Source organism: Sebastes fasciatus, chromosome 20, assembly GCF_043250625.1.
Source record: "Sebastes fasciatus isolate fSebFas1 chromosome 20, fSebFas1.pri, whole genome shotgun sequence".
Classification (NCBI taxonomy): domain Eukaryota; kingdom Metazoa; phylum Chordata; class Actinopteri; order Perciformes; family Sebastidae; genus Sebastes; species Sebastes fasciatus.
This window is the reverse complement of record NC_133814.1, coordinates 27638845-27654619: the sequence shown is the minus strand read 5'-3', so window position 1 is coordinate 27654619 and position 15775 is coordinate 27638845. Positions and strand designations below refer to the sequence as shown.

General features: G+C 44.5%; 2 protein-coding genes across 4 annotated transcripts in view; both read right to left on the bottom strand.

Annotated features, from left to right (window-relative positions):
- cox11 (cytochrome c oxidase assembly homolog 11 (yeast)) overlaps positions 1–15775 on the bottom strand; it is a 173257-nt gene that overhangs the window by 75251 nt on the left and 82231 nt on the right. The gene's annotated exons all lie outside the window — the stretch shown is intronic.
- The window catches only part of ankfn1a (ankyrin repeat and fibronectin type III domain containing 1a), a 113410-nt gene that overhangs the window by 49561 nt on the left and 48074 nt on the right, over positions 1–15775 (bottom strand). For 2 of the 3 annotated variants that reach the window (XM_074620724.1, XM_074620725.1), the window contains exons 7-10: positions 14258–14377; positions 6085–6283; positions 3350–3560; positions 852–1046 (exon numbers count right to left, since the gene is read on the bottom strand). In XM_074620724.1, the coding sequence (XP_074476825.1) occupies positions 852–1046; positions 3350–3560; positions 6085–6283; positions 14258–14377 (725 nt within the window). The remainder of the gene's footprint in view (positions 1–851; positions 1047–3349; positions 3561–6084; positions 6284–14257; positions 14378–15775) is intronic. The other variant, XM_074620726.1, reaches the window with a different exon arrangement.

The following is a 15775-nucleotide window of genomic DNA, read 5'->3' as shown; positions in this document are numbered from 1 at the left end:
TGTAGTCGTTTTACGTCTCGTTTTGCATCCTGTTTTATATCTCTTTGTAGTCGTTTTAGGTCTTGTTTTGCATCCTGTTTTATATCTCTTTGTAGTCGTTTTAGGTCTTGTTTTGCATCCTGTTTTATATCTCTTTGTAGTCGTTTTACGTCTCGTTTTGCATCCTGTTTTATATCTCTTTGTAGTCGTTTTAGGTCTTGTTTTGCATCCTGTTTTATATCTCTTTGTAGTCGTTTTACGTCTAGTTTTGCATCCTGTTTTATATCTCTTTGTAGTCGTTTTACGTCTCGTTTTGCATCCTGTTTTATATCTCTTTGTAGTTGTTTTAGGTCTTGTTTTGCATCCTGTTTTATATCTCTTTGTAGTCGTTTTACGTCTAGTTTTGCATCCTGTTTTATATCTCTTTGTAGTCGTTTTAGGTCTTGTTTTGCATCCTGTTTTATATCTCTTTGTAGTCGTTTTAGGTCTTGTTTTGCATCCTGTTTTATATCTCTTTGTAGTCGTTTTAGGTCTCGTTTTTCGTCTCGTTTTGCATCTTGAATCAAATAGAAATAAATAAAACGATCAGATCCTCTTCAGAGAGTGCTGACTCGTCTATACTGTATAGAACTAAAGGAAGCCAGCTGATTAGTTCCTGCACCACTTGTGTTTTATCTCCTGCCTCGTGTGTCAGGTGGGAGATGAAATTAGTGCCACTTGTTGTGGAAGGTTTCTCCTTGATCTGCCGCAGCCTCGTCTGTAAAAGCTGCTTTTGGACAAAAGAATAAATGAATGAATGTAAAAGAATCAAAAGGATTTAATGAAGGGCTCTGCTGATTAGAGGTCAGCTGTAACTGAGCGAGTTGACTCACGTGCATGCTGGAAGCCCGTCCTCATGCGTTTGTACAGCTTGATCCTCCACTCCCAGGCTCTCAGCTGTTTGTCCTTCTGGCAGGCCTCCAGAGAGAGGCCGTCTTTCTGAGCCTGAGCCGCCAGGTCGGCCGCCCGCCGCTCCGCCTCCGACACCAGAGAGCTCAGGTGGGCCTCCCGACTCTCCACGCTCACAACTACGGCGGGAAACACACAGACGCAGCGCTGCATTAACAAAACCTCAACTACCAACGCCTCAAACACCAGAAAGACCACACATCACGTCGGTCAGAGAGGAGACACACAGACGCAGCGCTGCATTAACAACAATACTTCAACCTTCTTCAACCAACGCCAACAGTCCCTTGAAACGGAGGAACAGGAACAATTATTTCATCACAGTTGAACAAACTCAGCGACCGAGAGCACCACATGTGTCCTCGCCGTGGGCCTTAACGGAGAGAGAGTCGTGTCTCTGGTTAATATAAAGGAACATGAGTTTGTGGAGGAGTTGGAGGATGCAGGTTCAGCTCTGTCAAGGCCAGCAGCCATCTTTTATAGAACACACTGCAGCGTCCATGTGAGAGCTGTCTCTGAGCATGTGACCATGAAAGGACCAACGCTGGCCGTCCAACTGCAGGGAGGGAGGATGGAGAGGAGTTATGAAACTCTGAAGAAGAAGAAGAAGAAGAGGAGGAGGAGAGAAAACACTGCAGCGACTGACAATGAATTCCCTTTAAGTTGGTACAGTTCCATGAGAAGGAAGCCAGTAACCTGGGAGTGTTGTAAAGGGATGCTGCTGGTTCAGTGAAGGTAAAGAGGATCTGTAACGCTCATCTTCAGCTTCATTCTTGTATTTTAGGTTTCTACTAGAACATGTTTACCTGCTTTAATGTTCAAAAAACACTTTCCTGTTTTCACAGCAGCTGTTCTGCAGCTCCTCTTTAACCTCCGTCTCTAACGCTCTGTTGGAGTTTCAAGGTTTTGAATTGTCTCCATCGTGCAGTGAGATGCTCGTTGTCCTCCTCCAGCGCTGCGCTCCAGATATACACATATACAATAGAATATCTTTATTTACCATCTGATTATAGATTTATATCTATAATGAATATAAAGGAATGAAACGCTCCACTTTTCTATGAACTGGCTCGTTGCCGGTTCTCCGTCTTGGTAAGGTGAAGCTTTGACAGTTTTCGCCCGGTCGGTGTCACCGCAGCGCGGGCGGAGTCAGACCCAGTACACACCAGTACAGACCCAGTACAGACCAGTATCCACCAGTACACACCAGTACAGACCCAGTACAGACCAGTATCCACCAGTACAGACCAGTATCCACCAGTACAGACCCAGTACACACCAGTACTGCCGCCCAGAGTCCACGCCGCCGCCACTGCCGCTGTGTGGAGAGCAGCGCTCGCCACCCCCCCCCCGCCACAATAAATCACTTAGCAGTAATTGCCCCGGCGTTTCATGCATCATTGGAAAAGTTAAACCATTAAATGACAAACCTCGTTAAAGCTGTTCAGTCACGCAGGAGGCACACACATGCACGCACGCACACACACGCACGCACGCACGCGCGCGCGCGCACGCACACACACACACACACACACACACACACACACACACACACACACACACACACACACACACACACACACACAGCCAGACAGCGTGGGGGGCTGATGGGGGTTTCATCAGGAAGGTAAGAACCACCTGTCTTTGGTCTCAGGAGGGTTTATGGAGGACAACCAGAGGACTGATGGAGGGAAACACTGTGTGTGTGTGTGTGTGTGTGTGTGTGTGTGTGTGTGTGTGTGGGGGGGGGGGGGGGGGGTCCAGGTAGAGGAGACCCAGACTGGGCTGCAGACAGAAACACACACTCTGTCTGATCCACAGCATCACTCAAACTACTCTACATACACACACACACACACACACACACACACACACACACACACACACACACACACACACACATTACAGAAAAAAAAAATAATAATAATATATATATTATATATATATATATATATAAAAATATAAAAGTCTGAAAAATGTCCAAAAGAAAGTCCGATATATCATGTGAAACTATAAACCTGATGAATCCATCGGTACCAACCAGGTCAGACTAGCTGGTCATGAAGGAGGTTAAATAACGCTCCAAACTGACACTATATGTTGGAGAGGAAAAACTGTCATGTCCATGTTCAAAGGGGTCCCTTGACCTCTGACCTCCAGATGTGTGAATGTAAATGGGTTCTGTTGGTCCCCACGGGGAGACCGTCTGAAAGTGTGCAACGATATCACTACTTCTACAATAAGTGTGTTGAGACGACAGAGACACGACAGACACGTCGTCGGGAAAGTTTCTGTTTGAAGTTCATCTGAGCTCGTTTCTTAATGTCTTGAACAGCGATGACCGCGATCACAGCGCCCTCATCATCATCATCATCATCATCATCACATAGAAAACAACAGGACGAAGGCGTGGCGTACTCACAGTGGGGACTCTCCTTGCCGCCGGCCTTCAGCAGCAGCTTGGCGATGGGCGTGTTGTTGGTCATGATGGCGATGTCCAGCGGTGTCAGGCCCTGGCTGTTGGGGGTGTTCAGGTCCAGCTCCTCGGCCGAGAACTGGTAGAGGAGGATCTGCACCGTGTCCAGGTCCTGCTGCTCCACCGCCTCGAAGATACAGTCGCTGCCCTGCATGGTCTGCAGGGAGGAAACACATTCACTACTCAGGACCGGCACTAAAACACTAAAACACATTCACTACTCAGGACCGGCACAAACAGCAAACTACAGTCAGATCACAACAGTTCTGTCACAGTTAAGATGCAGACGTCAATATGAAGAAGCAGTGAGCTATGAGCTCCGATAGTTCATCATATCTGTACAGAGAGCGGACCAAACTAATGATTGACTGATCAGCATCATGATGTCGTTATTTCAGCATCATTTGGATCAGTTTATTGATATTAAATCTGTTTATTCTGGGTTCATAGCGCAGTAGAGACGTGTGGCTGCTAGACACAGTCAGTGTGATGTCACTGGATGTGAATACAGCTCGCCGCCGGGTGACGTTATGAACCCAGACACGACGGCGTTTCGTTTTCTGACATGGAGACAAGCTCCTCCTCCTCTCGGTCACGTCTAGCACCAATGAACACAAATGATCCCGGCGGTCCGACTCCTACGAGTAAAGCTCCTCTCTCGGTGTGAAGAATCAACCTCTGAGCTCCGGTTGGTTTGAGAGGAACATAAATATCAGTCCTTAAACGTCTTCTGTTGACTGCGTCTCCGTCTCTGTAGACTTGTTGTCACAGCAGAGAGGAAATATGAGAAACACTTTAATGTCATATTGGACACTGAACAGCAGCAGCAGACATTATCTCCCTTCAGGTTCATCACAAAATGACTGCAGGAGAAACCTGGAGGAGGTCTGATGCAGTGTTCCATCCAGCCAGGTGGCGGAGCAGCAGGTGAGCCTGGTTCTGGTTCGGTTGTGCAGCTGCAGACTGTCAGTGATTGAAGCAGCTGCAGTCACTCGCTGCATTCAGGTACACTTCAAATAATCAGGTTAATCTCAGCTTTCTGCAGTCTCACACACGAGTCGACGAGAAACCTGCTGTCTGTCATCCAGAAACTGGATTATCACAGGTGAGCATCTGCAGGACAAAGACGTCTACGGTCTGAGACCAGAGGTCAACCTCCGGGTCTGAGAAGAGCCTTAAACCTGCATCCTGTCTACCAGCCAGCAGGGGGCGACTCCTCTGGTTCTATAGACATCTCTGATTCTGAACATTTTGGTCGCCTAAAAATGTCTTATTCAGCGTTCAGTTGTTCTTAGCTCCGCCCTCTAGTGTCACTTGATGGTGACGGCACGTCAACATGATCCCAGTCTGAACGTCTTCCATGGAACCAGTGAGTCGACTGCAGAGAGACTAACTCAACCTTTAGAGTCCAGTTGATGCTTTTCTGGACTAGAAAACTGATACTCTTTCTCCCATCATGCAACACTGTGGCGACATCAAATCATTTCATTCAAACTATTTAACATGTAAATAAAACCCTTCATCACTTATCTATCTATTAATGAGTCTATTTCATTGTTAATATTCTGACCCATCTCGTCTTCGATGGATTTCAGATTACACTCTGAGCTCCCTCTCTTCCTCCCACTCTCTGTCATACCTCCCTCCTCCTCCTCCTCCTCCTCCGCCTCTCTTCCTTCATGTCTGCTGCTGACTGTCTGTAAATGTCAGCGAGCACACTCAGTCCGACCTGTAACACTCGTCACATGATGACTTTCAGAGACCAAATGTTTCTCAGCGCAGCAGGAAGGACGTGACGACGATGAGGAGGAGGAGAGACCGAGAAGTGATGAAGAGTGAGAAGTGCTCCAAATGCTCTCCGGCGACGCCGTTCCGTCGAGTGTCCTTGGGCAAGGCACTTGAACTGAGCTGCAGGTTTGATGATGTAACCGTGGAGATGAGAACAGCTGGAGGCGGCGGCTCAGAGATCCAATAAAAGAGGAGAAGGAACGCAGAGTTCTGTCTCCGTTAACAGAATCAGTGAAACACTGAAGCAGATCTTTATTGATCCGTCAGTCTGAGACACAAACAGCCCGACAGGGTTCCCCTTCTTCTCTCAAATCATTCAGCAAAAACACTAAACCAGAGACGCCTCACAGAGCTGCTGCTGCTGCTGAGTGTTTATGATGGGAAATATCACAATATCTCCTTCACAGTCAAAGACTCAAAACAATGTGACGAAGCAGATCATAGTTATTACCTTATTTAGGTCAGAAAATCAGGACTTGGAGCGCCTTGGTAGCTGAGAGGTTACAGCATAACACAGAACTGCAAGGTCAGCGGTTCCATAGCATTTTAAAATTCAACAACCAAGATGGTGTGGTACCTCAACCCGGTCTCATGGGAAGGCGTATAAATACCACGACATCACACGGACATTCAGCGTGTCATGAAGACGCATTTCTGCCTATTCACGTGTCACTTGAACGCCACGCAAACGTCCACAGTTAGCAAGAAAACCACTTAGTTAAGGTAAGGGAAAACGTCACGGTTTGGCTTAAAATAGGTAAACTAAGTAAAACACGTCACAAACGTCCATAAAAACATGTGACATCATCATTCCAGCCGCTGACGGCCAGAAGCTCACAGTGACATCATGATTCAGATGAACTCGTCCTCCTCTTCCTCTCCAGCAGACTCACCGAGGCTTTGCGGAGGCGGTCCGTCTTGCCGAAGAAGTAGGCATCTTCGAAGGAGGAGGTGCTTCCTCGCAGCTTCTCCGACAGGTTCCTGTAGAGGCGCTTGGCGGCGCTCGGGGACGCCGGCCCACCGGGGCACTTCCTGGTCTGGGACAACTGCAGGTTCTGCATCTGCTGGGTCATGACACCCGGGAGGCGTCTGCTGGGACGGACAGATGGAGGGATGGAGGGATGGAGGGAGAGATAAGAGGTAGTTACTTCCTCTGCCTGAAGGAGGGAGCTGTTGATGAGTGAAGAGAGTAAAGAAGGAGTGAAGAGGATGAACAGAAGAGTAAAGATCAGGAAGAAGAGACACTAGAAACTACATCATCAATCAGCTGACACATGTTGAGTGACAGAAATGCATAAAGAAATGTAGAAAGAAATTAATACAGAAATAAAAAAGTTTGGGAAAAATCATGCATTTAATAAATAAATGAATAAATGAATAAATGAATAAATAAATAAAATGTAATAATGAATGAATAAAGTTAAATAAATACATTATTAAATACATTTAAAAATAAATCTAAAATAAATAAAACATAAATGCAAAAAAAAATAATTTAAAAGTTTAAAAAAATAAATAAATAAAAAATAAAAAAAATAAAAAAATGAATAAATAAAAAAATGAAATATAATAATGAATGAATAAAGTTAAATAAATACATTATTAAATACATTTAAAAATAAATCTAAAATAAATAAAAAATAAAAAAAATAAAAAAATGAATAAATAAAAAAATGAAATATAATAATGAATGAATAAACACAGTTAAATAAATAAATTATTAAATACATTTAAAAATAAATCTAAAATAATAAAAACATTAATGCAAAATAATAATTTAAAAGTTAAAAAAATAAATTAAAAAAATAATAAATAAATGAATAAATAAAATGTAATAATTAATGAATAAACAGTTATATAAATAAATTATTAAATACATTTAAAAATAAATCTAAAATAATAAAAACATTAATGCAAAATAATAATTTAAAAGTTAAAAAAATAAATTAAAAAAATAATAAATAAATGAATAAATAAAATGTAATAATTAATGAATAAACACAGTTATATAAATACATTATTAAATACATTTAAAAATAAATCTAAAATAAATAAAAAATAAATGAATTTTTTTTTTTTTAAAGTTAATACAAATAAATTAATAATTGTGAAAATTAAAAAGAAGAGTAGATGGATAGGGGAAGTAATACAAAGATAGATAAATAAATAAAGAGGGAAATTAAAACAGAAATATCAACAGAATGCTGTGGGTGGTCTGCACTGGACACTTGACAGGTGCTATATATATAAATAAATAAATAAAGATCTATATGGAAAACATGAACCAGCTGAAGGAGCCACAGAAACAGTAGAAACAGATGAATATTAGTCAGCTTGTCTCTGAAGTATCACGACCTCTGACTGGATCAACGTGGAGGAAATCAGAACACCTCCAGCTCTCACATTGTTTCATCCAGGGGCTAAATGACCTCCGGTCGCTGCAGCCCACGCTCAGTCTCTACATCGCGCCTGGACACATTTCAACACGTCAATGAAACGCCGAGACGGTCACCGGAGGCCGCTGGAGGCGGTTCTGATGGAGGGAGAGCGGATATCGTATAGTGACACGTTCTTCAAGCTGAAATCAGAGCAGACTCTGCAACGCCTCCGGCACCGCCACGTTATTCTATAACTCCCTTATCGCTCCTCTTATATATTATTATTATACTCAAGCTGAGCATGTTTCTTGTGATTAATAACTCCCGACATGTTGGACCACCTCCTGCCTCCATTCACATGTTGCGTCTGCACAGTTTAGACAGAGATTTAGACAGATTTAACGTAGTAAATTAAGGGTCTATTTCAACTAAACCAGAGTTAAAGGTTGTTGGAACAGTGGAGAGACTAACCAAGACGGTTTAGATGAGTTTGATTTTGTTTCTGTCGAGTTTGAAGTATTTTACAATCGGCGAGGTAAGATTGCTGTTTCTTTCTCTGGAGTCTGGTGGCTTTGATGAGAGCATAACGGCTGGTTTCTTTTCACAACTAACTCTGTGAATTAAGGCTTTATTTTGACCAAACCAGAGTTGGTGATTGTTGGAACAGTGGAGAGACAGTGGAGTTTTATTTAGTTGCTTTTGAGTTTGAAGTGTGTTTTACAATCAGAGAGGTCAGATTGCTGTTTCTTTCTCTGGAGTCTGGTGGCTTTGATGAGAGCATATTGGTTGTATGTTTTGTACGTTTATAAATTATATGAATTGTCCAAATCCCTGTTGATTTGATTTGATTTATTTTGAATCTATTTATATTGTTTTGAGGAATTCAAAAATCAATATTCCTTCTAGAAACTGTAACATAAGGACCCGTCCTACCTAGGACGCATCCTGGACTCTGAGAAACACCCAGCGTCTTACTCACTCGGACATGTGGACAGGAGGATCCGGGGATCGAACCACCGATCCTACTTTACAATTAGTGGACAAGCCGCCCTGACGATGCAGTGAAAAGACTTTAGATGGTGCTCCATCTCCATCTCTGTCTCCATCTCCATCTCCCTCTCCACCTCCATCTCCACCTCCATCTCCATCTCCACCTCCATCTCCATCTCCATCCTTCCACCTCCATCTCCATCTCCATCTCCCTCTCCATCTCCATCTCCATCTCCATCCCCATCCCCATCTCCATCTCCATCCATCTCCATCTCCATCTCCATCTCCATCTCCATCTCCATCTCCATCTCCATCTCCATCCCCATCTCCATCTCTATCTCCATCCTTCCATCACCATCTCCATCTCCATCTCCATCCATCTCTATCTCCATCCTTCCATCTCCATCCTTCCATCTCCATCTCCATCCCCATCTCCATCTCTATCTCCATCCTTCCATCTCCATCCTTCCATCTCCATCTCCATCCCCATCTCCATCTCCATCCCCATCTCCATCTCCATCTGCATCTCCATCTCTATCTCCCTCTCCATCTCTATCTCCATCCTTCCATCACCATCTCCATCCATCTCTATCTCCATCCTTCCATCTCCATCCCCATCTCCATCCTTCCATCCCCATCTCCATCCCCATCTCCATCTCCATCTCCATCCCCATCTCCATCTCCATCCATCTCCATATCCATCTCCATCTCCATCTCCATCCCCATCTCCATCTCTATCTCCATCCTTCCATCTCCATCCTTCCATCTCCATCTCCATCCCCATCCCCATCTCCATCCATCTCCATATCCATCTCCATCTCCATCTCTATCTCCATCCTTCCATCACCATCTCCATCTCCATCCATCTCCATCCATCTCTATCTCCATCCTTCCATCTCCATCTCCTTCTCCATCTCCTTCTCCTTCTCCATCTCCATCTCCATCTACATCCCCCCATCTCTATCTCCATCCCCATCCCCATCTCCATCCTCATCTCCATCTCCATCTCCATCTCTATCTTCATCTCCATCCTTCCATCTCCCTCTCCATCTTCATCCTTCCATCTCCATCTCAATCTCCATCTCCATCTCCATCCTTCCATCTCCATCCCCATCTCCATCTCCATCTCCATCTCCATCTCCATCTCCATTCTTCCATCCATCCATGCATTTTGCTCTGAGCTTTGTTAAATGCTGCAGCAACAGATGTTAGTTTAGTCGGTCCTCTGAGAGCAATCTTGTTCCATTGACTGAAGAGATTGTCTCTGGTATCAGGACGCTGATTGATAAAGAGATTGTCTCTGGTATCAGGACGCTGATTGATAAAGAGATTGTCTCTGGTATCAGGACGCTGATTGATAAAGAGATTGTCTCTGGTATCAGGACGCTGATTGATAAAGAGATTGTCTCTGGTATCAGGACGCTGATTGATAAAGAGATTGTCTCTGGTATCAGGACGCTGATTGATAAAGAGATTGTCTCTGGTATCAGGACGCTGATTGATAAAGAGATTGTCTCTGGTATCAGGACGCTGATTGATAAAGAGATTGTCTCTGGTATCAGGACGCTGATTGATAAAGAGATTGTCTCTGGTATCAGGACGCTGATTGATAAAGAGATTGTCTCTGGTATCAGGACGCTGATTGATAAAGAGATTGTCTCTGGTATCAGGACGCTGATTGATAAAGAGATTGTCTCTGGTATCAGGACGCTGATTGATAAAGAGATTGTCTCTGGTATCAGGACACTGATTGATAAAGAGATTGTCTCTGGTATCAGGACACTGATTGAGACGATGTACATGTGTAAATAATCTAATAAAGACAAGAGGATGTGCAGATAGAGATCTTTAGAGTTTGTCCACTTGTCTCCAGTGATCTCAGTGTTTTCTGTGCTGTATTATGTGTCAGCTTCAGTTCTCACTAGCCGCCTCCATCACTCATCATCATCCTAATTCTTTGTGAAACAGCTCCTGAGGTGGAAAACAAACAGTTTGGCAGAGCGCCGCAGCAGCAGCTGCAGGAAACACACCTGCTGCAGGAAACACACCTGCAGCGTCTCGCCAGACGATAATCCCCGCTCCACCTGATTGTTGTGCTCTCGGCTCAGCGGGAGGCAACACGCCGCTGCTGATTGGCTCACTGCCTCTGCTCTTAACGTGACCTCACAGCGAGCACGCTAAAGGCTCTGGCATTAAACCAGCTGGGAAACGGATCCACAATGGAGACGACGTATTCAATGAACGAGCAGATTCACATCAAAAGTGATCAGACTGTCTGTTAATAAATTAGCCTCACGTCTCGTCCACACCGGGACCGTCAGGACCGTCAGGACCGTCAGGACCGTCAGGACCGTCAGGAGCGTCAGGACCGTCAGGACCGTCAGGACCGTCAGGACCGTCAGGACCGTCAGGACCGTCAGGAGCGTCAGGAGCGTCAGGAGCGCATGGCGGCTGCATTACCGGTGAAACCTGAAACCTGCGGCCTCGCAGCGGGAGCTCAACCGTATCTACAGAATGTAAAGCTGCTGTTCAGCTCGTAGAATGATCCGTGTCTGGTGAACTAAATGAAACTGACTGTTTCCATCAGGCTGCACCTGCAGACACAGGTGAGGGGAGCAGGAACACACCGACCGTAACGTCTCCAGCTGAACTCCTCTTCATCACTTTAAAGCTTTAAAGGCTGACTGTGTGTAGATCTCTAGTTCAACAGGACTGCTTTCAGATCTCTAGTTCAACACGACTGCTTTCAGATCTCTAGTTCAACACGACTGCTTTCAGATCTCTAGTTCAACACGACTGCTTTCAGATCTCTAGTTCAACACGACTGCTTTCAGATCTCTAGTTCAACACGACTGCTTTCAGATCCCAACAAGAGGCTCTAAATTATTAAAAAGGAACTAATTGCTTCTATAATTGTTCATGATAATTCCATGTTGAGTGTGACAGTAAACACACAGCAGACGTCTGCAGCCGAGGAAACACGGTTAACCATGAAATATTCATACGGTTCAGTTAATGGAGGAGAACAACACGTTAATCTGAACACATTTAACGGATGTTAAACACTTTATTTATAATGGAATACAATATTCAGTGGGGGGGCGTCCAGTTTAGGATGTTTCATAGAGGATCTAGTGAGAGACTGGCTGTCTATAAACCTGATGAATCCATCGGTACCAACCATCACATCGTCAGACCAGCTGGTCATGAAGGAGGTTAAATAACGCTCCAAACTTATGCTAAATTTTGGCAAAAAAAACCTGTCATGTCCATTTTCAAAGGGGTCCCGTGACCTCTGACCTCCAGATATGTGAATGTGTGAGGGGTTTTGTCCAAAAAAAAGTCAAAAAGTCTGACAATTATTTGAAAAAATGTCCGAAAAAAAGTAAAAAAAAAAAAAATCTGAGAAATGTTTGAAAATGTTTGAAGATGTGAAAGAAATGCAGAAGAAAAGAAAAGTGTGATACTGGCATCATATGAAACTAGAAAACCTGATGAATCAAAAGCAATCCTCTAAATCACAGCTCCAGGTGTGTTAAACTGCAGGTAACCATGGCAACAGCGCCGGTTAAACTAACCCAACCACGAGTTAAACTGAATCACATCACCGTCACCGCCTGCTCAAGTAACCCCCCCCACCACCAACAATCAAGTTCTCATTTTGGTGGATGCCTCTTAACACTACAATACCCATGAGCCTCAGCTCCCTGTTGCTATGGCGAAGAAGAAGAAGAAGAAGAAGAAGAAGAAGAAGAAGAAGAAGAAAAAGAACAAGAAGAAGAAGAAGAAGAAGAAGAAGAAGACGTGTGAATCAGAGCTGCAGCTTCATTGAAGGATATGGTGATAACTCCTGATGCCGTCGCTCCATCCAGAAGTAAACCAGTTCAAACCGATGGATCGGGTTCCTACGAAGCTCTGTGATCGGCTGGTTGCTACTGAAATGCACCCTGGGAGTCGTAGTTGACCCTTCTCCTTCAGTCTTTATGTCCACAGGCTTCTGGTAACTTTGAACCAGATGTTTTCTAACACAGATGTTCATCTTTTGTTCTGAGTTTCATGAACATCAGAGACCTGAAGAGGAACTAGTTTTGGATTGATGTTGTTTTTTCATACATACTACTATCACCGTACCTGATGACATACTATCACCGTACCTGATGACATACTATCACCGAACCTGATGACATACTATCACCGTACCTGATGACATACTATCACCGTACCTGATGACATACTATCACCGTACCTGATGACATACTATCACCGTACCTGATGACATACTATCACCGTACCTGATGACATACTATCACCGTACCTGATGACATACTATCACCGTACCTGATGACATACTATCACCGTACCTGATGACATACTATCACCGTACCTGATGACATACTATCACCGTACCTGATGACATACTATCACCGTACCTGGGGGACGATTCGTTATGTATTGTTATTCGATATTAAGATTTATTTGTTAACACCTTATTTTGAAAAGCTGACGTAGTCCCACGTGTCTACTTCCTCTAACTTCTCCAAGGTGGTCTCTAGCTCTCCCGTCAGCTCCGTTCCCTTTATCCATCCATGGTCAGCTCCATCGGGGCCGTTTCAATGCAGAGAACACAAATGTCAGTATCTGGGTGCTCTACAGTCGTAGCGTCGGCACATTTGACCACGGAGACGAGAGCAACGGCCGGCTCCACCACCACGTTACCTCCATACCATAACGTTACCGCCATACCATAATGTTTACTGCTAAATTTTTCGCACTTTTTTCGGACATTTTGCAAACATCTTTCAGTCTTTTTTTTGGAAATATTTCCGACATTTTTCTGACTTTTAATCAGATATATATCGGCCTTTTTTCAGACGTATTTCAGACTTTTGTTTGAACATATTTCGGACACACTTTGGCATTTTTTCTGCATTTTTTCGGACACATTAAAAAAAAAAAAAAAAAGAATTCAGACATATTACGGCTTTTTTTTCTGACTTATTTTCTGACATATTTTGGCCTTTTTTGGGACATTTTATGGGACATATTTCAGCCTTTTAAAAAAAAATAAAAAATGTCAACATGTTTCAGCCTTTTTTCACACTTTTTTCCGGACATAATTTTGACATTTTTCTGACTTTTATTCAGATATATATCGGCCTTTTTTCGGACATATTTCAGACTTTTGTTTTAACATGTTTTGGACACACTTTGACATTTTTTCGGCCTTTTTTCAGACATATTCCGGCTTTTTTTTCTCACTTTTTTCCGGGCTTTGTTTTGACTTATTTTCGGACGCATTTTGGTCTTTTTCAGAAGTTAGCATGCAGCTTTAGCTCTGCTCTGTCTAGCTCTGCTTTTCCTGTCAATGTGTGAAACCCAAAGTGTTTCCATCCTTTACTGGATGTGTAGTGTTTACCACGCTGGATTTAACATGGGAGGGTGCAGGTCGTATCCATGCTGACCCTCCAACGTTTTAGACTCTCTGAGGTTTGTTTTGGTTGACGGATACGGAACGGATATGACGTCACGTTACTCAGAATAAAATAAAAGCGTTAACTTCCTTCTACCTCCACATAGACTCAGATGAAGCAGATATATCCATTCTGGCATTAAAAAGATCTGTTTAGAAATGGTAAAATGAAACCTTGTGATACATCGGTGAATGGAGTCCAGAGTGCAGGTGTGTGTGTGTCCTCACCTGTCCAGGCTGAGAGACGATCGGGTGATTCCCGTGTTGAACAGGGGCTTCAGGATCAGAGCATCTCCCGCCGCCCTCTGGTTCCACCTCTGGGCCAACCGGTAGACCTTACTGTCCGACCTGACACACACACACACACACACACACACACACACACACACACACACACACACACACACACACACACACACACACACACACACACACACACACACACACACACACACACACAGCAGAACACAGGCACGGATCAGAACCTGAGGACAATAAATCCACAGCTGAAGAGAGTTTGTCCTCGACAGGTGTTTCCAGGTGAACTCACAGCAGAACGAGAGGAAAGAGATCCGAAAGAGGACGTTCAGAAAGTTCTCACACCTTCCATCGACCCGCAGTCCAAACATCCAAACATCCAAACACCCAACGCTCACCGAATCAAACAAGATAAATCAGAACCCCTTCTCCTCGCTCCGTCGCGTCAAACCGTCCCCTCAGACGGGATCGATTTCATCTGGTCAAACGTCTCCTGACATCTCTGCTCCGTCTCTCAGAAGAACGGCAGCGACTCAGAGCTGCAGTCTGACTTCACGCTGCAGCAAAATCCAACAAAGACGAGCGGAGAAACGTTCGTCAACAGTCCCAGCTCGGCTGAAACTGGGTACCAGCGGACGAAATCCTGCACCTCTCGCCTCTCCTGCTTCACCTGTCGGATCCAAACCGAGGCGCAAAAAGTTGCTTGGAAGCTGTGGAAGTAGCATTCAACTAGATGTGAAACTCTCCGTGGAGAGAGTGGAGGTGAATGAGGCTGTTTCAGCAGCAGATCCAGCCCAGGCGGTGAGTCTCCTCCGCTGGGTTAGATCTCTCTGTCTGAAGCCTCCCGGCTGCTTCTGGAGCTCCACATCATCTCTGGAGGGGTCGGACTCTGGATGCCCCCACGTGTGATGCTCGATCCTGGATGAGCGTGTCTCTATCTGCTCCCTACTGTGGAGCGCCGGCGCTGGCTGGCTGTACTGAACACCTGTTCACCGGCGGCATCGCGACGCATTGGCACGCACACACACACACGCACGCACAAACACACACACACACATATAAACACACACAGCGAGAGAGTGAATGAGAGAACAGAGAGAGGGAGGGAAATAATGAGAGAGGGATGTTTGGGAAGAGGAGGCGGATAGCGAGGCATCATGTGTGTGTGTGTGTGCATATGTTGGTGTACTCAGTGATATGGCACACACACACGCACACGCACACGCGCACGCACACACACACACACACACACACACACACAGCCCCACTATGTAAAGCTGGTGGAGGAGGGGCAGCAGCAGCAGCAGCAGCTTCAGCAGCTTCAGGCTCTGAGAGGCTGAGAACAAAAAGGCGAGCGGGGAGGTGACGACGACGACGAGAGGAACAGGAGATTAAATTCAGTGAGATGCTGCAGAGAGACAACAACAACAGTCACTGCAGCAAAAACACTACATACACTCAAAAAGTAATAAAAATCAGGATATCACA